The sequence below is a fragment of the Lodderomyces beijingensis genome (genome assembly GCF_963989305.1).
Source record: "Lodderomyces beijingensis strain CBS 14171 genome assembly, chromosome: 7".
In the NCBI taxonomy this organism is placed as follows: domain Eukaryota; kingdom Fungi; phylum Ascomycota; class Pichiomycetes; order Serinales; family Debaryomycetaceae; genus Lodderomyces; species Lodderomyces beijingensis.
The window spans coordinates 502381-525692 of NC_089976.1; the positions used below are offsets into that span (position 1 = coordinate 502381).

At 45.4% G+C, this 23312-nt stretch overlaps 7 protein-coding genes across 7 annotated transcripts; 2 read left to right on the forward strand and 5 right to left on the reverse strand. All coding sequences in view use genetic code 12, as the record gives it.

Annotated features, from left to right (window-relative positions):
- Positions 1–300: 300 nt before the first annotated feature.
- On the reverse strand, positions 301–696 carry LODBEIA_P55060 (uncharacterized protein; the record flags this gene model as incomplete). The annotated part of the gene is made up of 1 exon (XM_066975846.1): positions 301–696. One exon carries the CDS (start codon positions 694–696, stop codon positions 301–303), a length of 396 nt encoding a protein of 131 aa, XP_066832444.1.
- A 7077-nt stretch (positions 697–7773) lies between these two features.
- On the reverse strand, positions 7774–9537 carry LODBEIA_P55070 (uncharacterized protein; the record flags this gene model as incomplete). Its single annotated transcript, XM_066975847.1, has 1 exon — positions 7774–9537. The coding sequence occupies one exon, from the start codon at positions 9535–9537 to the stop codon at positions 7774–7776; it is 1764 nt and encodes a 587-aa protein (XP_066832445.1).
- Positions 9538–10470: 933 nt separating this feature from the next.
- LODBEIA_P55080 (uncharacterized protein) lies at positions 10471–12408 on the forward strand (the record flags this gene model as incomplete). Its single annotated transcript, XM_066975848.1, has 1 exon — positions 10471–12408. The coding sequence occupies one exon, from the start codon at positions 10471–10473 to the stop codon at positions 12406–12408; it is 1938 nt and encodes a 645-aa protein (XP_066832446.1).
- Positions 12409–12532: 124 nt separating this feature from the next.
- LODBEIA_P55090 (uncharacterized protein) lies at positions 12533–14140 on the reverse strand (the record flags this gene model as incomplete). Its single annotated transcript, XM_066975849.1, has 1 exon — positions 12533–14140. The coding sequence occupies one exon, from the start codon at positions 14138–14140 to the stop codon at positions 12533–12535; it is 1608 nt and encodes a 535-aa protein (XP_066832447.1).
- A 242-nt stretch (positions 14141–14382) lies between these two features.
- LODBEIA_P55100 (uncharacterized protein) lies at positions 14383–17511 on the reverse strand (the record flags this gene model as incomplete). The annotated part of the gene is made up of 1 exon (XM_066975851.1): positions 14383–17511. The coding sequence occupies one exon, from the start codon at positions 17509–17511 to the stop codon at positions 14383–14385; it is 3129 nt and encodes a 1042-aa protein (XP_066832448.1).
- Positions 17512–17880: 369 nt separating this feature from the next.
- LODBEIA_P55110 (uncharacterized protein) lies at positions 17881–19539 on the reverse strand (the record flags this gene model as incomplete). Its single annotated transcript, XM_066975852.1, has 1 exon — positions 17881–19539. The coding sequence occupies one exon, from the start codon at positions 19537–19539 to the stop codon at positions 17881–17883; it is 1659 nt and encodes a 552-aa protein (XP_066832449.1).
- Positions 19540–21455: 1916 nt separating this feature from the next.
- Positions 21456–23231, forward strand: LODBEIA_P55120 (uncharacterized protein; the record flags this gene model as incomplete). The annotated part of the gene is made up of 1 exon (XM_066975853.1): positions 21456–23231. One exon carries the CDS (start codon positions 21456–21458, stop codon positions 23229–23231), a length of 1776 nt encoding a protein of 591 aa, XP_066832450.1.
- Positions 23232–23312: the final 81 nt, after the last annotated feature.

The window sequence follows — 23312 nt, forward strand, 5'->3', positions numbered from 1 at the left end:
AGCCGCCTATCAACAAGTGTTGATTAAGTTCCGGAGAGAAGTTGCACTTGGAGGTGACATTTTTTCTTTTTTTTTTTCATTGCACTGTACAGACAGACAAGAGTGCTATATCTCATGGCTTTTGTTTTTACGGGGGATTTTGGGCCCTCTACGGGGCCACAAGGCAAAGGAACGATCACGTGCCGATAGAAATCATTAATATTACAGACTATGAAGAAGCTAAATAGTTCCGTTTACTAAATGACGTTCCCTCTCCATATTCTTCCAAGCGCAAGACTTGGTCTCATGAAACAGACCCACTTACTTCTTAGCACTTCCAGCGGCATCCTCGGTGGCTGACTTGGAACCTTCAACAGCACCACCGACAGACTTGGAGACATAGTCTGCGGCTTCGGAGAGCTTGTCCTTGGCAGTATCGTAGTACTCTTGAGCGGTTTCGGCCAATGTTTGACCCTCACCTTCCAAAGCCTTCAGGTCTTTCTCAGCTTGGCTCTTGGCATCTTCTTTTCCTTGTGCAAAGTTGTCTGCAACCTTCTGGCCGAACGACTTGTCCTCCTCGGGGGTGATCTTACGGCCAGCCTTGTCGACGGTGTCAGTAACAGCTTCCTTGCCCTTGTCCAAAGTGGACTTTTGGCTTTCTGGGGTCAATTTCTCCTCGACTTTGTCGGAAAAGTTCTTTCTTCCTAAATCAGACATGTTTTCGTTAATTGATGATTGTTAATTGACGGTATGTGTGTGTATGTAGTTATACAATTGCAACCTTCACTTTCTGAAATGAAAAGAGGGTGGATCAAAGGCGACACTAGGGAATTGAGCCTGTCCTTATATAGTTGCGACCATTCTTGAAAGTCAATAACATGTGGTATAACGACTCTTGCTTTTAAAGTTGCTATCACATACAAATTGAGTTTTGAGTTGAGGTTAGGCGGTTTTGCATCGTGGCAATTTATTTCCCGACCGGCAAAAAAGCAATCATCGAGGGGGAGGGGGAGGTTTTACACTCAGCCTGCAAGCCAGCAGCTAAAATTTCACGTTCAGCAAAGAAAAGGATGATCCGGCTGGTGACTCCTTGCTATGCTAGACCAATCGCGTGACACGTATAATAGATCAAGTATATCGATCTGCGCCGGTGAGTCTTCTACGTGCAACTTCACTAACTAGGAATCTGGATCACAAGAGGTCCGAGATGTGTGCTTCCGAACATTGACAATTTGACGTCCAACACTAATAACTGACACATGGTGGTCCACGGTTGAGAACGATGAGGATTCCTCCCTTGAATAGACGGTTTTATGCTAATGGCCACGGATAAAACAGATACAACAGATACAACAGATGGTACCTTCCCAGTCTCCTAAATTATTTTCATTTTTTTCTTTTGGCCAAAGGCGGAAAATTCTGCTGATCAACTACACAACAGCATAGATGTCAGGGACCAAAAGCTTGAATTATTTGGTTCTCATATTGGTATTTTGCTGGCACTTAATCAACAAATAGTTTGTCATATCTCTCTCACCACAGGCGGATAATTTAGCAAAATAGCAGATCGCACCAAGAGATTGAATTTTCCTTCACTACAACTGATTCAATCACAATAGGGCCCCACAGGAGATGAGGTCTAGATGCCGTTGAGCATTAAAATTACGAGATGAAATGTCTCGACTGGCACACTCACGCATTTCAGAACTAAGCTCCGAAAAGGCACCTATTGATTAGACTTCACCAAACCCAAATGCCAAAAGGCAAACTTGAGTCCGCAGAGATGTTGGAAATGATACTAGATGGTGCTTGCGAGAGATTCCCACCCTTAAACAACGTCACTGAAATTCAAACTCTTCCGTCTTTGCCGGGTAAAAGTAAGGAAGTCAGAGAACTGGAGGAGCTCGAAGAAGACAAATACATCGAAACAAACCAGTCAAGTCTAGACATCAAAAAAGAAAAAGTGAAAAGAACCTAGAGCCTTTGGAAGCATTGATTTTCTAACTTGTTTTCCATTACAGTGTCTGAATAGCTACTCAAGATGTCTCGTCAAGTACAATGGCATCAGCAATGAAGGAAACATACACAACTGCGAAGTAATCGTTGTCAGTAAAAGTTTTGCACCTCAAACTTCAAAAAGCAGACGAATTGCATCGAGATAGCGTTGCATGCTTGATAATCAGACCTGTCTCTTGTTAAACAACAGGTTGTTCCTATGTTGAACGGGGAGAATGAGTGGTACTACCGCTCATCACTATGTTTATGCCACTTGTAGGTTGTTAGGTTAAATACAACTCTGAATTACGGTATCGGCGACTCGACAAATGCATTACAACTCCGTCAAGACCTACTCGAATAATAATCCAAAACCAACAAAGTTGGATGCAAACATGAACTCAATCGCGGGAGGCCGACGCTGCAATGTCTAGATATTGAATATTGCCGCAGAAACTTTCTCTCAACCCAATTCATGAAAGAATCTTGTGACCCAATTCAACTGCTGTTATCTTTTGATCTGAGTTCTATCCCAAAATGAAGGATCGAGATTGATCCACGCAAAAACTCCCCAAGGCTCCACATAAACGCTATTACAAAGATATTTCAATACAACTACCTCTAGAATCTTAAGTGCTAGCCTCGAGTTCTCTATTCAACTGAAAAGAGTCAGCAAAGCACTCTCAGCTCCACATGTGTAAACTTTGTAAGCCATTCTTGCCCGCCGCGAAGACGTTTTCATCGACTAAGTCGGAATTGTTCACAAACAAATTCTCTTAACGGGCACAAAATCTGACATATTTTTTCCTTTCCAAAATCAAACTTCGCTTACAAGTATGAATCGATCCTCAGGACAAATGACTAAATCTCCGGTAGCAAGGTACATGCTCACCATGATTTTAAAAAGCCTACCAAATGTCTTTTCCTCTTCAAATCGCGACCACAATAGCAGCTGAATCTAGAAAATAAAAACGCTCAACAAATACAAAATCGAAAAAATGTACAAAATCTTGATGTCATCAGCACAGTAAGTCGAGATTGTATTCAACCTTACAAAAACATCTATTTTACTTAGACCAAAGAGAGCTTCATTGGCAAACAATTTCACGAATTACCATATGTCAACCTTACCCAACCCATCCGCGAACACGCTGGCAATGTTCAAACATGTTAGAAACCAGGGCGTCACGAGGTCATTGACTAATGAGAAGTAAGTACCCTGGCGCGCGGTATGCTGAGCAATATGTCTACAAAATGTACACATTCGACAATGTAAAATCACCTTCGTGATGGATCAACCAAACAGTAGTTTCACAGCGCTCAAATCCTTGACAACAACTATACCTGGTTTGATAGATAAGAGACGATTGTTGCATTTGCAGGCGCAAAGAAACCGCTTCCGCGCTCAGGCAAGTGCCCTTTAGAACATCCTTACAGGTAAGGTTCCCATGCATCATTTATGCGCGTCAGCATTGCCCCCCCCCAAAAATAGACCTCGTACATTAACAGGACAGATTTGATAAGTCCCCTGTCGAGTTAGCGCGGGAGCAATATTAGAAATACAAGCTTCATGTTTTGATGGTGTCTCGACCATTGAGGTTTATAATCAGCTTTTCGCTCTCAAAGATCTGCTTTTGTAAAAAACAAACTTCAACTTAAATCTTAGTCCACACCTATGCCATTGCTAAAAACTTTATCTGTATATTTAAAACTTCATTTCCCAATCATGTGGATTTTTGTGGCAAGTAGTTTTTCCTCCCCATGCTTAAGCATTGTCTCAACTTGCTTCTTTTTTCATTTCACATTATTGTCCGTGGTCGATTTTACATCTTTGATCTGAGATTTGCATCGACATCGGAATCGCGCTTCCGTATTCAATAGGGCAAGGAATTTCTCTATCTTGAAAAAGAAAGTCGTTTGGCAATGTTGTTATGGATCTCTAGATAGTTCAAAATTGTAGATTTTGTGTTTACAATCTCATAATGCTGAGTCTGCGGTCGGCTAAATAACATTCTTCGGCGAATATGTGTTTGCTTTTAACAGTGTCAAACAGAAATCGATATATTGTGAAGAACGATAACGATTTCCGGATGATTTTACTACAAATACACCAGTAAGCTATATTCAACACGAAAATTTTATTTAACTTTTGTGCTACTAGATGTCAAACATTTTGTAAAGCGTCTGCTTTTTTCCGTCACTCGTAGAACAGAGAAAGAAATCAGGTGCAAGGTTGGGTGCAAGTTTGAAAACATTCGCAGCGATGTAGCATTGCTGATAACCGTGCAACAACAGCATTAAATTGTCTGTTTACACTGCCTTTTAAATTCGTTATAGTTTGCGTACGTATTCTCGGCGCTTGCTTGATTCGAGTGTTTCGTGTTTGTGATTATTAAATTTTAGCCTGCGATTTTGTGACTTTTGGCCGTTTAACAGAAACAATGTCTGGACCGCTTTGACCTTTCCTTTACATGTTGAATTATTGATGTAATCCAAAATTACAGGTTGAATTTAATACTGGTCCCAAATGGGTATTATTTGTCTGATTCAAAAAAGTTCTCCGAGGTCTGCGCGGTCAATCTTATACTAAATCTAACGTTTTAAGGGCATTTGGTTAATACAATTCTTACCTAGCTGCTTGCTCAGTGACTTTGCCTTTCATGTGGTTTCTCTGGTGTTGGAAAGGTTTTGGATCCACAGGTCACATATTGCTCATCTGAGTTTCAATGTTGTTCACGGTTCATAAATGGATGCTACTTCTTAACTTTACGTGTTAAAACCGCGAGAAGGCATTGGCTGCAAAAATCAAGCAATCAACGTCCTTGTCGACTTCATGTAGATCCAATCTCTGTTCCTGTTATAACGAATTGTTTTCGTTGAGCCTTGCTTGGATTGTAGCGTCATGGCGACAACGTGCCAAAAGATATTGCGGGATCCCCATGGAAAATGATCCTCGTTGCATTCAACATCAAAATGTGAGTTGGATCGTTAAAAGACGGACTTGACTTGCATCTTGGAGAACCCTTACCGCTGTCGCTTAATGCTACTGCTAACATGTTTTAAGTGATAACAGCAGCAGGAGGGACTCTCAAACTGTAGATTGATGCATCCGCAACAAAATATGTTAAGTCGCGCGTTCCAGTCCAGCAGATAATTGCTGTGGCCCACTAAAAGTTTAAACTGACCCAGGTTCAAAAGCAAATCTCATGGAGAAAGGCTGCCACTGATTTCAAGTTCTCCATGCAATTGATAGTGACGAAGAGTAAACACCGAATGAAGGCGTTTCGGAAAATGTGTTTACCACTCATGCTTCTTCAGCGTTGGTCTTTATTGTCAGCCTGGAAAGGGCTCTCGAATCATGTAAGGTACTTCCTGTGACTCGCCCAAGAGATTTGTTGATGTGGTTTTGAGGCTTTCATTTCCCACAAGTATCCGCAGCAAAGCAGTGGGAAAGGTGAAAATAAGCGGACCAGAGATTTTTGATTTAAAGGCTTGAAGGTGGCTTGTTTAGAACAACTGAGCCCACATTCGATAGTGCAAGAGGTGCGCTGTTCAAAATGCCAGTATTGTAGCTGGCAAGAAGCGCATTCCGGAGTCACTGTGCGAGGCTCTTGGTTAAGTTGGTGCTTGCTTGCCATGGGCGGATTGATTTTGCATTTGAATGATGTTGTTAATATTGATAGAATTTGACCTTTGAACTTTGAAGTAGCTCGTAAGAATGGATGTGACACCGACGGACAGCAGCAGCATATGTCCCTGGTTTCGAATGGTGCGGGATCGTTCTGTGTCTGGACAGCTAAAATTAATGAGGTTTGATCAACAAGTTTGCAACGCTGTTTCAGTGCATGTCGTCTGCTTTTTGAGAGGTTTGAGGTGCAAAGCCTTGACTAGAGACGTTTTCTTTGCAGTTGTGCAGTTTTCCTTCATTTGGATTCGTCGCATTGTTGACCCTGCTGTGCTTGACTAGAGACGTTTTCTTTGCAGTTGTGCAGTTTTCCTTCATTTGGATTCGTTGCATTGTTGACCCTGCTGTGCTTGACTGGGTTTACCTTCCCTTGCTGATCTCTTCAGGAATTAAAATGGAAAATATGCCAGAAAACCAATGCTTCCAGAGGCTCTTCGTTCGTTTCACCCTTTTTTTTTTTGAATCTCTAGATTTGACTGATTGTTGGGACGTGTTCGTCTCCTTCCAGACCCTCCAGTTCTGTAATCTCTCTGGCACTCGCACGCAGGGACGAAATTGGTACTATCAGTCGTTCATGGGAGTTGGCATAAGTTGCCAATGCTGTCAAATTCATCATCAGCAAGTTGCGGTGCATATTGTCGGTTCCACTCTCTGGGGTTTGCAACACCACCTCCTTGACACCGGCCAATCTTGATCTTTGCTCCTGCACTTGCACTATCAGCGCGTGGCCCGTGCTTGCTTTTGCAGGTGTGAGCTAAACTGGTCCTATGCTCAATCGTGGACCATCGTATGTTAGATTTATTGGCGGTGAACGTTAAAATGTGGGTGTTTGGAATCACACACATCTCGGATCTTGTGCCCCAGATCCCCTGTGGGGGGACTTGCACGTGACAGGAACACACCACAAGATCCAAACGCATCCTAACACCAGATATATTTACATCCTAACACCAGAAATATTAACATCCACACATCAATAGTTAGTGCTACACGAACATTTGCAGCTGGCAAAGTTGCAAAGTTGCAACGGTGCGAAGTTGCCTACTCCTCGACTACTTCCAAATGGCACGCACGTGTGTCTCTGGAAAGTCCCGGAAGGGCACCAGCTCACAAACGGATGGGTAAAAAGCTCATTGTATGGAAGTAGTGGGTCAAAGTGGGAAGCTAGGCCTTATGACTAATTTCTTCATCAAGCACTCCATGATTACCCGGTTTGCAAGGTTGACAAGACAATATTTCACGACTGGAACCGGCGCTCGACTATTCGCGGCAACAAGCAAATCAACGAAAAGATGCCTACTGCCTCCACCTCGCGATCTTCATCTGTGAGACCAAATAGGCTAAACAGTCAAGAAATTGAGTACCCGCATCGAGTTGTTGGCACTTTCGTCTTGACGAATCCCCATTCGACTTCAGTAAAAGACGTGACGGCAACTTACGAACTCCAGTAAAGACGCACTAAGTTGAGGAACAGTAGCCAACCAAGGCGTACAGATAACAATCAAGTATATCAGGTATATTTTGCACATCGAAACTTGGGCAGCGCTCGAGGAAGGGGATGTGCCGAGATGAGACTAAAAAGCAAGTTCCTATGAATTCACAACCGCTCTTCTAGAGTTTTCATTTGGAAACAGAACCATTCGGGTTTAATCCATTAGGATTATTGAGACCTACTATGAGGGCGGTTACACAAGCGACAGGTTTCTATGGCGTTTGCGATCCCCATCAAAGTGTGTGCAGGATTCTAGCCGAAAGAAATTACCTTGCACCTGAATTTTTTTTTTTTTTTTTTTCCAATATCTTCAACAGCAAGGTGCGCGCGTTGGATCCTTTTCCAGGAAGTAAATGCGTTGCAGGATGAACGTCGTAGGGGTGATATGTATCTGATTAGATGGCAAAGATTTGCTAGGTCTCTCAATGGTTTCCGCCTTAAGTGGTTGAAAAGGCATGTTGAGGTAGGCGATCTCTATACCAAATCGAAAAAAAAAGAAGAAACAGAAACCAAAAATTTACTCATTGAAAATCAATTGGCAAACTAATCAAAACTTCCAGCTTGTAATGACTTTGTTCAATATATCCACCAAAAAAAAGGAAAAAAAAAAAATGAAAAAACTTTATATTGTTACATACTTCTTAAGTGGACTGCCTTCTGGTACGTAGGTATTTAGGTCTGCAAGGGAGACATCTAGGGCAACCAAACTGTTTTCCTCGATGATTCCACTCTTGCTTCTGGTGTCGGCCACGCCCAACCCTCCATTTGATGCTTGTGGGTCCACTAAAAGTCCGCTTTTGTACAACACCTCCCAGCTGTTTCGTAGAAGCTTTCTCGAATACAGACGTCGTTGAACTTGGATGTAGGACAAGCTGTTGAGCGACAGACCAGTCTTGCCGACATTTGGGTCTTTTACCATCTGCGAGTATTCTGTATAGGCCAAGTTGAAATTTATAGTGTGTGAGTCGTACCTTTCCGTCCATCTCAGAGCGGCAATCATTAGTAACAATTCGGTTTTTGAGAGTGACCCGATGGCTGCCTGGGGAAAGTTATGGCTGGGCATGCTTGCTGCTAATTTGGCGAAGCAATCTGAGCCGAGAAGTAACGGCGGCTGGCTTTGCGCTGCCGCAACAATTAGCTTATAGGTATTATTCAAAATGGCAAAGTTTTTCACGGTGTGAAAGTTTTGGTTGTGGATCGATCCAAAGTTGTTTTTTTCCCTCTCAAAGAGCAACTCGAGCTCCTCGTTCCATCTTAGGCCAGACTCGCGCTGTTGCAAAGAGTTTATAAACTCCTCGCTGAGTGAGATGTTGGTTTTGGCCTCCTGTAAAAAATCCAGATAGGACTGCAGTTGCGCAATCGACAATATCCGCTGCGAGAACCTGCTACTGACTCGTTTTTCAAGCGAGTCCTTGACATTCATCTTGGTGCTCAAGCCAATCACGGTTATGGGGATGGAGCTGTTTTGAGACAAGTCCAATAGGTTGTACAAGAGCGTCTGTCGATGGCTCGCCGTGAATTTCTCAAACTCGTCGATGACAAAGATTAGTGGAGTCGACAGCGAGTTTTGGTCCTTTTGGCCGTTGCTGAGTATTTGTAAGATGTTTGAGAAAGTTTCGTTGATGGATTTCTTCTCGACGCTGCTTGTGTGGTCCTCTGGGGCATCGTCGTAATAGTCGAGCACCTTGACGTCCAATTGCCGCGCAATTTCTCTCAACGCGCCGCCGTCATCGGAATGCACCGCAGAGTTCAACTCGACGCTGATGAAGTACTCACCGTGCTCTTCTCGCAACTGTTTCAACGCTTGCTTGACTATAGATGTCTTTCCACTCGCTCTCGGCCCTAGCACCAACATTGAATGGCTTTCTCTATCAAACACCGTCCTTTGGATAATCTCATGGACTGCCCGCACGGCATCCTCGAGGGATGACTGTTTCCGTGGCTTAAAGTTACCATTCAATTTGTGCAAAACATGCAGCTTGATCTTTTGCAAATCCTCATCTGGAATGGGTGCTTGTTGGTCAACCTGGTTTGCGTAGTTTGAGGTTATGGCCTCACTGGGTGTGTGGATGGCATTTGATTGCGGCGGAAATGTTTGGGATGAATCAATGTCCGCTAAAGGCACGTCCCTGATCTCTATATGCTCGATCTTTTTATACTTCTTGTGTAGCTTTGTCTTTTTTTTGCCCTCCTTGTTTTGCTTAATCTTGATCTCCTCGACGAGTAGCTTAGTCGATCTGCGCTTTCTCGACGATGTGCCTTGCTGCTCAGGCACAACATCCAGGGACTTTAAGTGCAGATCTTGAGATGATCTCGAGATGAACGACTTTTCCGATTCAGGGAACTCTCCTTCAGAGTCTTCTTCGGATCCTTGGGGCTGGCTCATATTTGGATCCAATCAGTTGCAGTATAGGGTGTATTGCTTTACAACCTATAGCTCTGTTTTATTTTGGATCAAGGGACTAAGAGCAGCAGGTGAAATGGTTGTGGTAGGAGTAGCATTACTCGAGGAATTAGTTTCGAGTTTACTGTCTCGATTCGGGTTCTGGATATCGCTTTTGTGTCGTTCTCTCTTTTAGGCTATAGTATTGTTTCAAAATATGCCATGGGCTCTGAAACAACCAAGCTGAGAGAAGTGTTACGGCACACATTTCTACAACAACATTAAAACGTAACCTTTTAGTGGTGAAGATGCTATAGACCAGGAAACACGTTGTTTTGGGTGCTTGATTTTGTAAGGGGATGGCTGAGACAGAGCCAAGAACAAAATTTGCTTCCTTGGGCAAGCAGTGTCACCTTGAGGTCCTTGCAAAACAACTAGAAGAAATTAGACCAGATTTAAAGGTGAACCAGAATAGCAACGGAGGAGCAAAAAAGACACGGTCAGTTTGCAGTCCAAGCTGGATGATTCTATTTGGAGTTGTTTAATTTTTTTTTCTATTCTAAAATTTCTATTTCTAATGAATTCTGAAACACACGCTATGAAAATGGAATGAAGTCATGCCTTTGCTACTGTCCTTGTTATTACTGTTGTTGTTGCTGCCGCTGGTGATAGTCGATAGTCGATAGCTGGCTACTACATTTTGGAATATATACAAGGCAAGGCCCTTGTCATTTTCAAATGCCGACGGATGTGCAAAAGGGGAAGGGGAAAGAAGGAAGAGACGAGGCTTAAGAGCTCAAGACAAGATTCGGTTTTGCCCCCAAGGTCAACAACAGCCATATAGTAGAAGATCCAGAGGTATTTGCTAGGTAATATAGCATCAGCTTCGGCCTCCTTCAAGCCATTTTGATAAAATAAAAAAACAACAATTCAACGATGATGGAGGTTTCTGATATAAAGCCGCAGACGAATCCAAACATCTTGCACGAAGTGATCTTGAACAAATTCAACCGGACCACCAGTGGCAGAATCTACGAGAAAGATCTCAAGGACATCTTTGCAATGTTGATCATTTCCTTGGACCTTAAGAAGGACTCGATGCCGGAAACCAGCGGCAAAGATGCAAACTCGTCGCGGATCAAGTTCATGCAGTTTTCCAAAAAATATGCTTACTCCTTCTTGCTCAGCACAGCTATTGAGAAAATGAGCCACCTTAAGATAGAAATCGAGTCTAGCAAAACAGTCACGTCCATCTCGTACAATTTTAAACCCGAGGTTGCGCTTTCGTTGATCATTCAATTTTACAGGGCCAAGCTTTTGCACTCGCCTGCAGACCGAACTAGGGAAGAACCAAAGCCTGTAGTGGCACTCCAGCCGACTCCCAAAGGCTTATCCATTGTGCAAGCCTTTTGCGTGAAGCAAGGGTTGAAAAAAGCAAACTTGCCCGACATTTTACTCCAGCCGGAATTCAACTCGATGCGCCTTTTCAATTTTGAAAGAGACCCGATTTCTGATAAAGTGGTTTACTCAAAGAGCCTCGTGCACTTGTTGTTCGGCAGGCTCTTGGGACCTCGCCCCAATATATGGTCGCCGACAAACAAGCCTGATAAAGTGCACGTGCAGAAGGAAGGCTACTTTGAATGCGAAAAGTTTGAATCTCAACCAGGGGATTTTGCGCTGCTACTGGAGCTGGACAGTAGCTCGAACGGGTCGGGGTCTGGGTCTGGGTTTGGGTTGGGACCAGATAAGGGTTTCAGCTTTCTGAGTTACCAAAAGAGCAGCTCGGACTTTGACAGCGAGCCCAGACTGACCAGTGTATCTACAGAAGAGATACTAAGCCCCTTCCACCATCGATACTTTGAGAATCCCAAATCCGATGCTCACATGCAGTACTATGTTTCTTCTGTTGGAGTCCGGCTCATGAGAGACAAGATCTTGGTCGCTCATGGCCAAACAGAGTACCATGTCAGCGGCAAAGCGATTTGCCAATGGCTAATGGACTGCTCTGATATTGTGAGCTCAAAGCAAGCATCGGAAATAGCCAGCTTATTTTTGAAGCATGGTCTCTTCACGCCAGACAATTTTGATGAAAAGGACGGCGTGTCTGTGTTTCTGCGAGAGCGATACTACAAGGTGACTTCTCGAGGCTTGCAAATCAGTCAGTGGGGCAAGCGACTGCAAGAGCGCATGTTGAAGCCTCGCCAAGTTTACTCAAATGGAAATTTAAAGAGCCAAAAGTCGGACCTTTCTCTTTTGGAGATTTTGAAGGACCCTGGCACGAAAATGCAGTTTAGAAAGCATTTGGAGAATGAGTTTTGCTTGGAGAACTTTGATGCATATTGTCAACTTGAGATGTTCTCTAGCAAGATGCAACCGTTATTGGGACTTATTGGCCATGCTGGAGAAGGAAACTCGGATTCCAAAGACGAGCTAAACCAACAGCTCTTGGACCAGCAGAAAGCATGCTTGTCAATGGCCTACCAGATTTTCAACACCTATATCAATTCAGAATCGCTCCGCGCAGTAAACATTGACTACAAGCTACGGACCAGGATCATGAACTTGCTAACCAAGCTTTCTTACAACAAAGAAGCGTTAGAGTATGAGTCTTTATCTAAATACATGAAAACGCCGACTGAGATCTACAGCGTTGACTTTACCCCAGTTCCTGATTCCGAGTCCGAGTCCGAGTCCGAATCCAAGCACGAGTCCACGCACGAACGCGAACAACCAAGCTCCTACATCGAGCCAAGCACCTTGGAAACATTACTAGAGATTAGTGAATTGTTTGAACAAGTGCGGAAGCACATGTACAAATTGATGGAGATTAATTCCGTGCCGAAATTCTTATCCAACTTAAACCCAAGGATGTGATGTTTTTGAAAAAAAAAAAACAAGAGAGCCTGCTAAGCTAAGCTAAGCTAAGGTAGAACTTTAGCAATATATATAGATTATACATTATTATTATTACTACTTCTACTACTACTTGACTAGTAGACTAGTAAACTACCGGTTCTATTGTAGTTCCCTTCTTGATCGTGGCCCAACCAATCAAACGCCAGTGCTTCTCAATACGTCTCGACAAGGCAATCTTTTCGTCAATTTCAGTACAGGCAGGCGAGGTCAATTGCAAACGAGCCATATCTGCCTTCACGGCAACAACTCTTGCACCAGTAGCAGTCGAACCAATGTTGACCATCAAAACTTCGCCAACTTCCAATTTACGCACTTTTGCACCTTGCTTGTGGCCCTCGGTCTTGACACCCAACAATCTTCTCAAAAGGAAATAGTTGATTTCAATGTCCGCGTATATGGATGGAAGGTTTCCCTTGGCGCCAACCACTTGACCAACCAAACGATCGGCCCTACATAAGGTAGGATCGACCTTGGTACCCACACCAATCAAACCACCCGGCACTGCAAACTTCAAGTCGTTGTGTTCTGCAAATAACGAAATGATGTTGGAGAAAATGGTCTTACATTGTATCCTTCCTTCGTGGTCTTTGGTAACGATACCGGGTCTGATTTCAATCTCATCGCCAATCTTAAAGACACCCGTCAAGATAGAACCACCTGCAACGCCTCCTTTCAAGTCGTCCACGTCTGCACCGGGCTTGTTGACGTCGAAAGATCGAATGACGATCAATCTTGGCGAGGCTGTGAAATCTCTCAACGGAACAGGAATCGAGTTTACTATGAACTGGTTAACGGCGTCGATGTTGTACTTCAACTGGGCAGAGATTGGAACAATGGGGGCGCCATCGGCAATTGTACCCCTTATAAACTGGATGATTGATTTCTGGTGCTCCAAAGCGGACTCCTCTCTCATTAAATCCACCTTGTTCTGTAGTATGATAACGTGCTTCAATTTCATAATCTCAATTGCCGCAAGATGCTCCGAAGTCTGAGGCTGTGGACAACTTTCGTTTCCGGCAATCAACAACAATGCAGCGTCCATAACTGCAGCTCCCGACAACATAGTACTCATCAAAATATCGTGCCCGGGACAGTCAACAAAGGAAACGTGTCTAACCAACTTATAGCGTCCAGTACAATCGGGACGCTGGCATTTTGGTCTAATCTCCTTGTCAGACTTGAAAGACTTGTAACAATCCGGCTCAGGACACTCGGGATTATCGCACTTGTAGATTTTGGCATTTGCATAACCCAACTTGATGGTGATGTTTCTCTCCAACTCATCCTTGAAACGAACGGTTTGGACACCCGATATGGCCCTCACAACAGTTGATTTACCGTGGGCAACATGACCAATGGTACCGATGTTAATGGTGGCTTGTCTGTTGATGATCTCTGGTGACAATGGCGTAAATTTGGAAAAGTCGGGGTTGTCTGGCTGCTCTGGGAGACCGCCACCTTCTTCAAACTCCTTCCTGGCTATCTCCTCGGCCTTTTGCTCGTCCTCTTCGTCCAACCCGGCAAAGGCCACAGTCTTTTTGCCCTTCACTTCTGAGTCATCGTCCAATGCCTGTTGCTCGGGATGCTCATTGTCGCTTTCGATGTCGTATGTGTATTGGACTTCTTCGTCTTCTATGTTACCACCGATGACAATGTCCGGGGTCGCGTTCTCTATATCGTCATACAACATTCTAAAATATTAAATGATGGTGACTAGATAACGATCTGTTTCAAGGAATGAACTTGCAAGAAAAGTTTCGAAAAATTCACGATTCTGAACAAAAAAAAAAAAAAAAAAAATTGACATTTGTGAAAAATTTATCAAGAGAAAAAGAGAGGGAAAAAATTACACAAAGTTACAGCGTGATCACGGTCACGTGCATCTCGCAAAGGCGAAGAAAGGAAGGCAATAAGGAAGAAAGATTCAAGCTTTCAACCAAGATGGAACCCAAATTCGTGCATCACGCTGTCCACATCGCGCCATAATAGCTCGCTGTCAAATCCATCTAGATCTAAGCTCTCGTATCCCAGCTGTGCGGGAGAGTCATTGAAGGATTGGTTTGAATAAGGTTGTTGTTGTTGGTGATGTTGAGACGTAGTATTCTGGGGAAGATATTGTGGTGCATGTGGTGCGCGTGGTACATGTGGTGGTGCGTGTGGTACGTGTTGTAGTTGCGTTGCTTGTGATACGTGTGGTACGTGTGGTGAATGTTGTACATGGGGTACGCCCGCTACTGGTAAAATGGTGTCATTGGGCACTTGCTGGGGCACGGTGTAGGCCAAGTGGCCCATATTATGTGCCCCTGCGACGCTATCCGAGTTAACCAACTGTCTCGGCCTCGAGGCATGCTGTTCGACTATCGAGCCTGCCTCGATGCTTCGGTGGGGCTTCTTGAAGTTGCTTACAACACCAACACCAGGTGAGCCGGCGTCGGATTTGGCCAAAGGGGACGAGTCGGCGGACGAGTTTACAATTTTGAATATGCTGCTGCGCTTGGAACTTTCTGCCGAGATGGGCTCTGGGTCCAAGGGGATGGTTCTGATGATTTGTCTCGCCCGTAGCTCCGCGTTGTCGCTGTTTGAAAATGATCGATTTGACTTCTTCAGTTGAGCCGAGCCAGCGACATCAACGTCTGCACCGGTCCCCGTTGCCACTGCGACGGAATCCTCTTCGGCCTCTGACTGCGAATGTTCATGTTCGTGCCCATTTTCATGCTGATTGTGATCGTGCTCATTTTCGTGTCCATGTTCATGCTCATGGTCGTGGTCGTGTCCAGCCTGTGCACTGGTGTCAACCGCGGCCAAGGCGTCGGTCTCGGCCCCGGCCACGTCTGTCTTTCTATTCAACTTTGTCATCCCAACTTGTTTTCTCACCAAGTTCAAGCAGTCGAAAAACACAGAAGCCGACATCCTATTGCGAACACTGACTCCAAGCGAGTTCATCTTTTCCTCGTCCAAGGACTTGAACAACGGCCACATCGACCGAGTGATGCCGCTTGATCTAAAAGCCATGTCATGCTTTAAAATCGAGCCTTTCGCCGTTAGCGAAACCACCGCTTCAAAATTCCTTCTTCCAGCGGAGACGTCGATGAAATCCTTCAAGTCGGAGTGGACGAGCTTACCAATAATGCACGCAGCTTGCCACAAGTTTAAAAGATAAACACCGGGAAGATACTTGACATACTTTTTGTCCCGCGCCTGACACTGTTTGGTGAACTCCACGAGAGCGTTTGCGGCATTGTACAACTTTATCAACCCTTTCTTCAATTCAAACGGTGGAAGTTTGGTCGAGTCCATAAAGTAGTAGCTAAAGAGGTGGATTCTGGTCGACAACACCTCAAATATACGAAACAGGAGCGAATGCCTGATGGATGAGTTGCGCACCCTGTCCTCTACTTCATCCAACCGCTTCGTGAGCAACTTCAATAGCGAGACTCTCTCGCTGGCATCTGCCAAGCCGCACGGGTCAACTGGATTTGAGTTCAACGATTTGGCCATCTGGTCTTCAAACTGGGCAATTTCGAGCATGACCTTGACATTTTCTTGGATGCTTATTTCGCTGTCGGGCCGGCTATAGTACCATATCGATGAATCAAACTGAACGCACGCGGGGAACCCAAATGCCGTTGCAATATATTGAGACGCTACGTTTGAAACGATCCATGTTTTGATTTGCTCTTGGATCATCGGGGCCTGTAGCAGCGTCAGCGTCTTTGAGGCTGTCTTGGCCTCTATACCGGATTCCGAGTCCTCGATAAACGACGACGGAGCGTGCAAACCTATCCTCATGGCCTGGAAAAACCCAGTGTTGACAGTAGCGTAGGAGGAATCGGCGCTCAATGAGGACGTGATGGGAGGCCAAAACGAATATAATAAGAATGCCTGTACCGAGTAGACGGAACTGACATTGAGAATCGGTTCTTCCTCTTCCGAAGGATTGTAACGGGTAATTGGTGAAATCATAATCTCCGCTAGAATGCCCTTGACTATGGGGGAAAGCTGGATCAACAAAGACCTCGAGGGGTCTTCGTTTGATCTTCGTAGCGATACAAATATGATGACCCAAAATAACGCAGGGCAGAGTCTGTAGATTCTTGCTGGTCCTTTTGAAACGTCAACCACTGGAAGAATCGGGTGGTATCGCGTTACGTACTCAACAAAGAGCAGCTTGATCTTTTGTGGCGAGATGCTGATTGAATCGACAGTCTTTTCGTCGCAAATTAACACTTGCTCGGTTACATTAAAAGTCTGCAATATCAGTTCCTGGTCTAGAATGTGCAAGTCCCGGGGTATCAGCATATATTTAGACGATGGTCCTGAATTGAAAGCCTCGCCGTCGCCCCCTCCCCGATGTTCATTGTTGACTCTTGAATCCGAATATTTTTCGTGCGTATCATTCGCAGCCATCTTCTCGTCCTTTGCTTTCAAAACGCGAAAGCTGCTGGTAGGCTTGTATGGTGCTGTATTGTGCAGGGGCAGTGAATTTTTCTGTTCTGGTGGTGGTGCTTCGTTTTCGTCGACATTTTCCACTAGAGAAGGGTATCTCGCTGAGAGTTCAGCCGCTTGTGCAGACGTCAAGGATTTCTTCAACTCCAAAAACTCCTTCTCGATTTGAGCAATTCGGGCTCTCTTGTACGTTCGCTTATAGTCGGACTTCAAGTCGCACGCAAGTCCCTTTTTCGAGCATCTCGTGCACGAGTCGGGGTACCGCTCGTGTGCATCGCATCGCGATTTCTGCTGGCGACACTCGACGCATGCCATGCGTTTGCTCTTCTGCGGCTTGTTTGACGGGCTCGACACCAATGGCGGTGTAGCCGAGTTGGAATACGACATGGGAGACTGGTTTGTAGTGGCTCCTCCCTGCGTTGTTATGTATTCGTTTGGCAGATATGGCCGTGAATGGGCCCCGGATGAAAGCGCACGGGGATGAGTCATGGGGGACTGGTTCTCTTCTTTAACGAGGTTTGGATGTCCAAGGTCTCGCGACATGTTGCTGGCAATGTGGACCAAGTCGTCTAGTGGGTTTTTGAGTTTTGGCTCGCTTCCCTCCCGGCTGCTCATGTTTTTCCTTTATTGTTTTAAAGCCGTGTGTGTGTTTGTTCTTGCAACATGTAAGCCTCCTGTAGTATGGTAACAGTAGTGGTAAACACTAGCAGTAGTAACAGCAGTAGTAATAGAAAGAAAGATATCGCAGACTGTCGCGACAAAAGAAAAATTGACAGTTTCTACATAATAATAATAGAAGGAGTATAGAGAAGAGAGAGAAGAGAGAGAAGAGATAGATTACCTCAACGGAGCCACCCCCCAATTTCAACTCTTCGTGATGATATTGAACCTTTTTCTTCTAATTGATTATTTATCTGGTACTTTAGTGATTGTAGAGAATTCTAAGTTGTCTTGATATTTTAATTTTTTTTTTTTCCTTCCAAATCAGCCCCAACACCACATTCCGTTGTCCAACCAGTCCAATTCAAATTCAATACTATCACTTCCAAACTGACGCACCATTGGTAGGACCCCAACTTTTTGCGCGCCGTTGGCGATCAATTCAATCTTGTGCTGCTCTTCTCCTTTTTCTCTTTCAGTTTGCTTTTGCTCGCGGTGCTCGGCGGCGGCATACGACGAAAAGGGCAAGTAGTTTAGGAAAAAATCGTAGAGTACCTGGGCGGGGATCTCGCTGGGTAAGTCGGTGGTGGCGACAAAGACATTGTTGAAGTTTGGACCTCGGTTCTGGGCATTCACCACGGCTGCGCTGATCAAGAGGTCCAAGTCCTGGAAGTTGTAGCCTCCAAGCTCGTTCAATCCAGTTAGCGACGAGTCTCTCCGGCGCGGAGCTCCAAGAATGCCTTCGTACAGTATCTCTCCCATACCGGTGATGAAAAACAGGCCCTTTAACACGTTCCACAAAATGTAGTAGGACCGTTGTTGCAAGTCGTTGGTGAGAATTGCCCCTTGCAACTTGCTGTATTTTTTAGCGGTTTCTGTCCTGGCAAACTGTTGACTCTCGATTGCTCTTCTCTTAAAATGGTCAAATGACGGTTTCACGGCAAATTTCGGAGTGGTTTGGTTCAAGGCCGAGGACTTTCTTCTCGAGGGGTCCAAGGTAGACGATTGGCCTTCGTCCTTGGGTTTCAGCTCCGTGAGCGAAGACAACGCGGTTCCCGATCCAAGTTTTGACATTGCCAAAATGCTGCTCATGTTGGTCAACGACGTGGCGCTTCTGTGGCTGCTTTGCAACTCGGTGTGGTAGACGAGTTTATTGAGTTCAGACAAGATTTCCAATTCCTTGGTCTGCAATATAAACTCAATCAACTCCTTGTCCTTGTTGCTGTCCCAATCTAGAAACCTGATTCTCTTGCCCACTTTAGGCGAGTTGCTGTCGGGCGTGGCTTGCTGCTCCAGGTCCTTGGTCAAGTGCGACAACATCGACAATTGCCCCTCGGACAAGGACGAGGTGGGGATTTGGTAAAAGTCCAATGGGTAACTCTTGAAGCCAAACCGCTCGTAATATGTGTTGACCCCGGAATACAACACCCACACGTACTCTTTGCCAAGGTAGTAGTCGGCCAAACTTTTGTCCATGTGGCCAGTCGAGTCATTGAGAGTCATTTTCTTGAAGTTTCCATCGTGCGAGTCGATGCTCTTTTCGATTTTCTCATCAATGATTGCATCTTCGGTGCTCCTTATTGCTCGTGACACGCATGCTCCTGCCAAGCCCTGTTTCCTGTACTCCTTGTTGGTGAAAACAAAGCTAACCAACAACGACACCACATTCTTGACACCAAACAAGTTCGGATCGGGGACGGACGATATGAAGTGTGACCTGTCCGCAGGCTTGTAAAGCGACTTTTGGAAAGTCACAAGAGTGGAGGCAACAACTTTGCCGTTGCTGGTGTCCTCGATGTAGTAGGGGATGATCCTGACCCCTTCTTGCTGGACTTGCACGAATGAAGAAGTAAAGATGTTGGCAAACTCGTCTGCGCCAAGCGGGCCGCTCCATTCCGAGCCACACATGGTAAAGATCTCCTTGACTTTTTTCAAGTCCGTGGTGGACTTGAATTGGTACTTTGGATCCAAGTCGAAAATCATGGTGAGTTAGAAAGCAAAATAGGGTGACGTTACTCAACTGAAGAAGCTACTTGAAAAATTCGTTGTATCCTATCAATATATATATATATATGTATATATATTGGTGGATGTGGATGTTTCAGTATAGCAAGGGTTTGTTGAAAAGTCAATTGGTCAAAGAAGGAGGAGGTGCTGATGTAGCTATGAATAGCGATTGAGTTTCAGTAGCGTATTTTATGGTCTTTTCGTCTACTTCTGTTTAGAGGTTCCATTAAATCCGCCCCCTTTACTTCCTCTCTTTCCACCCCCCACAAACAAACACACGCACACACACTCTCCTTCTCTCCCAACTCTTGACTCTTAAGTCCTCATAGTGCCAATAGCAACCAATTTGACTTTATTCTTCTTCACATTGGCATTGTATGACATCACCCGCTCTTCCCCTGGCCGATCTCATCGTCTTGGTAATTTGTGGCTTACTTGCAGGGCTCTTCTCGCCCCGTTTTGCAGAAACCATTCACCTTCTCGCAACAAGATCGCTAGAAGTGCCGGGGTAAAAAATGTAGTTGGTCGGGTTTGATTTGTCGTGAACCAGTTCAACTGGAGTTAGCTCTGATTCGCAACTTATCTCTTACGTGAAGCAGTAAGGTGTTTGTCCAAACTTTGGTGGCAAACTGTCATCGGCTGCAAAGACAACATTTTATGACATTTTTGGCACCATTCTGAACAGAAAAAAGAGAAAAGAGTCCGGGATGAGGTCGATGATAAACCTGACCACAACTCCGAACACAACTCTGAACACCACAAGAAGACATGCAAGCCAAGTGGGTTGACAGGACACCACGAAGAGACGTAATCGCACTATGTTACCCCTACAGGCTACAACTTTCCACCCTGGAATGGGAAGCAAGTTCCCAGATTGTTCACTAAACACGGACCACCACAAGAGCACCAGGAACTCCAGCTTCTTGCTTGATTGTGGTTTTGGCCATCAGAACAAAGAGAGAATACTTTAAAAAAGTCACTCCTGCGGAAAGCTCACCCACTTTACAATAAACAGGTAAAAAACAAAACCAATGGAACTGGGATCTGAAGTGAGTACTCGGAAACGGTTACCTCACAAGATCTAGCCACGCAATTTTTTTCCTCTCTGGTAGCGAGACGATGCCTCCGTCTCCATCCATTTACAGAAAGCCCGCTTCCGGCGTTACTCTGGATTGTGTGGTTTAGGGGCAAATCGCCGTTCCTGCTCTAACACGCTTGGTGGGAAGTGATTGTATTCTCTTCTCACTTTCTCCGTTTCCTGCTGTCCTACCCGTTGTTCCGATGAGGCGATTTGACGTATTATTTGTCCTCCCCTCTACCAAGCAAAGAAGTAAAAAAAAACCAAACCAAACTAAACCTCTCACACCACCTTTATTACTTGTGGACAAAACCTCTTGGCCCTCCGGCCGGAAGCTAATTTACCGGAGAGCTGCGCTTCGAGGATGGCGTGAGTTAGTTACTTGCTTCCCTGACATATTGCACCGAGTGGAAAAATTACAACGACTGATGGGGATGAGATCATACATCGAGACAGAGCTTTTGACGTATTATTCGTGTGGAAAAACTCTCTCCACCGCTCACTTTTTTTTTTTTTATTTTTTTTGTTTCTTTTTTTGTTTTATGTTGCTTGCAAGAGGGCCGCCGTTACGGGCTGCAAAAAAAAAAGAAACCTTTCTCATGTTTTTGCAGTATTCAGCGGGGTGACTCAGGGAAATTCGAAGCTAAGTAAGACGAAATCATGAACCTCTTGGACTCTTGGAGATTCTACTTTGGATCTCGATAATTTTTCACTTCCATTCACACACACAGGATTTACTCTCATTCTTCTTTTTTTCTTAAAGTCTTTCAACCATCTGCAATTGTTTTTTTTTTATCCAACTACTGGATGCAAAATGCTTCATAACTCCAAGATAGACCCGGAGAAGGTATCCGACCTTGAAAATGGCTTTTCGGGCACAACATCCTCCGACTCAAGCTCCTCCACATCTTCGTCTTCAACAGATCACCAGCAGCAGCAGCAACAGCAGCACCATACACGGCTCGCGTCAACATGGACTAACTTTAGAGATTCATTCAAACCGCCATTGCACAATGAAAAAGGCGAGACAAGAGAACAGGCACCGCCAGCACTAAAGCAGACGATGAAAAAGCGCCAGCTTCAAATGATCGCCTTGGGAGGCTGCGTGGGCTCGGGCCTCCTCGTGGCGTCGGGTCTCGCTCTACAGACAGGTGGACCGGCCTCGTTGCTAATAGCATGGACCATCGTGTCGTCCTTCCTATACTGCACCATGCAGTCGCTCGCGGAGCTATCGAGCTCCTACCCCGTCTCGGGCTCGTTCGCCACCTACTCGTGCCAATTCATCGACCCCAGCTGGGGCTTCGCCATGGGGTGGAACTACTCGCTATTTTGGGTGGTGGTGCTTCCCTTGGAGTTGGTGGCCGCTGCCATGACGTTGAAGTACTGGAACACAGGCTCCTTTCCCACCGTGGCCTTCGTGGCCATCTTCTACGCCTTGATCCTCTTGCTCAACTTGTTTGGCGGCGCGCGCGCCTTTGGCGAAACCGAGTTTTGGGCCTCGCTCATCAAATTGTTGGGGGTGGTGGGGTTCAACATCTTGGCAGTGGTTTTAATCTGCGGCGGCGGCAACCAAGGGTTCATTGGCGCAAGCCGGTTCCGCGACTTGCCGTTTGCCTCGGGCGCAAAGGGGGTTATTTCCGTCTTGTTGACGGCAACGTATAGCTTGGCGGGCACAGAGTTGGTTGGGTTGACATCGGCCGAGGCAGCAGGCGATGCCCGCAAGATTATGCCCAAGGCCATCAAGCAAGTCTTGTGGAGAATCTTGATTTTTTACTTGGCGACCTTGACCTTGCTTGGGTTCTTGGTGAGTGCAAGAGACCCGCAATTGATAAGTGGAAGCAGCAAGTCTAGCACCTCCCCGTTTGTGATTGCCATAGAACAAGGCGGCGTCAAGGGTTTGCCCTCGGTGTTCAATGTCGTCATCCTCGTGGCGCTCTTGTCGATTGGCAACTCGGCCGTGTACGGGTTCTCACGCACGCTTTTGGCGCTAGCTCAGCAAGGCTTGGCTCCCAAAGTGTTCAACTACGTCGATAGGAAAGGGAGACCGTTGGCAGCTATCGCAGTCTCATTTATCGTTGGCTTGTTGGCGTTTGTTTCGGCATCGGAATACGAAAGTGAGATATTTGAATGGCTCGTTAGTCTAAGTGGTCTTTCGACCTTGTTTACGTGGTTCCTGATCAACTTCGCCCTCATCAGACTCAGAGCAGCTCTAAAGCGCCAGGGCAAGTCGACTGAGGATTTGCCATATCGCTCGAAAACCGGCGTATGGGGAGCTTATTACGGTGCCATTATGAACTTTACTGTGCTTGCGCTTCAGTTCTGGTTGGCGTTGTACCCCGTGGGTAAAAAGACACCATCGGCAACGGTATTTTTCAAAACATACCTTGCCTGCATCATTGTCATTGCATTCTATCTCGTGCACAAGGTCTGGACCAAGAACTGGATCATACTCATCAAAGCCGAGGATATAGATCTTCAAAAGGGCAAAAGTGATTTGGATCTAGACTTGATGCGACAGGAAATGGCGGAGGAGAAAGAAATCCGCCGCAGACAGCCACTTTACAAAAAAGTTTGCAGCTTTTGGTGCTAAAATTGAAAGGACCGGCCGAGCTACTGCTACTTCAAGCTCGATCCCGAGACTCGAGATACATCCAATATATATATACTTGTT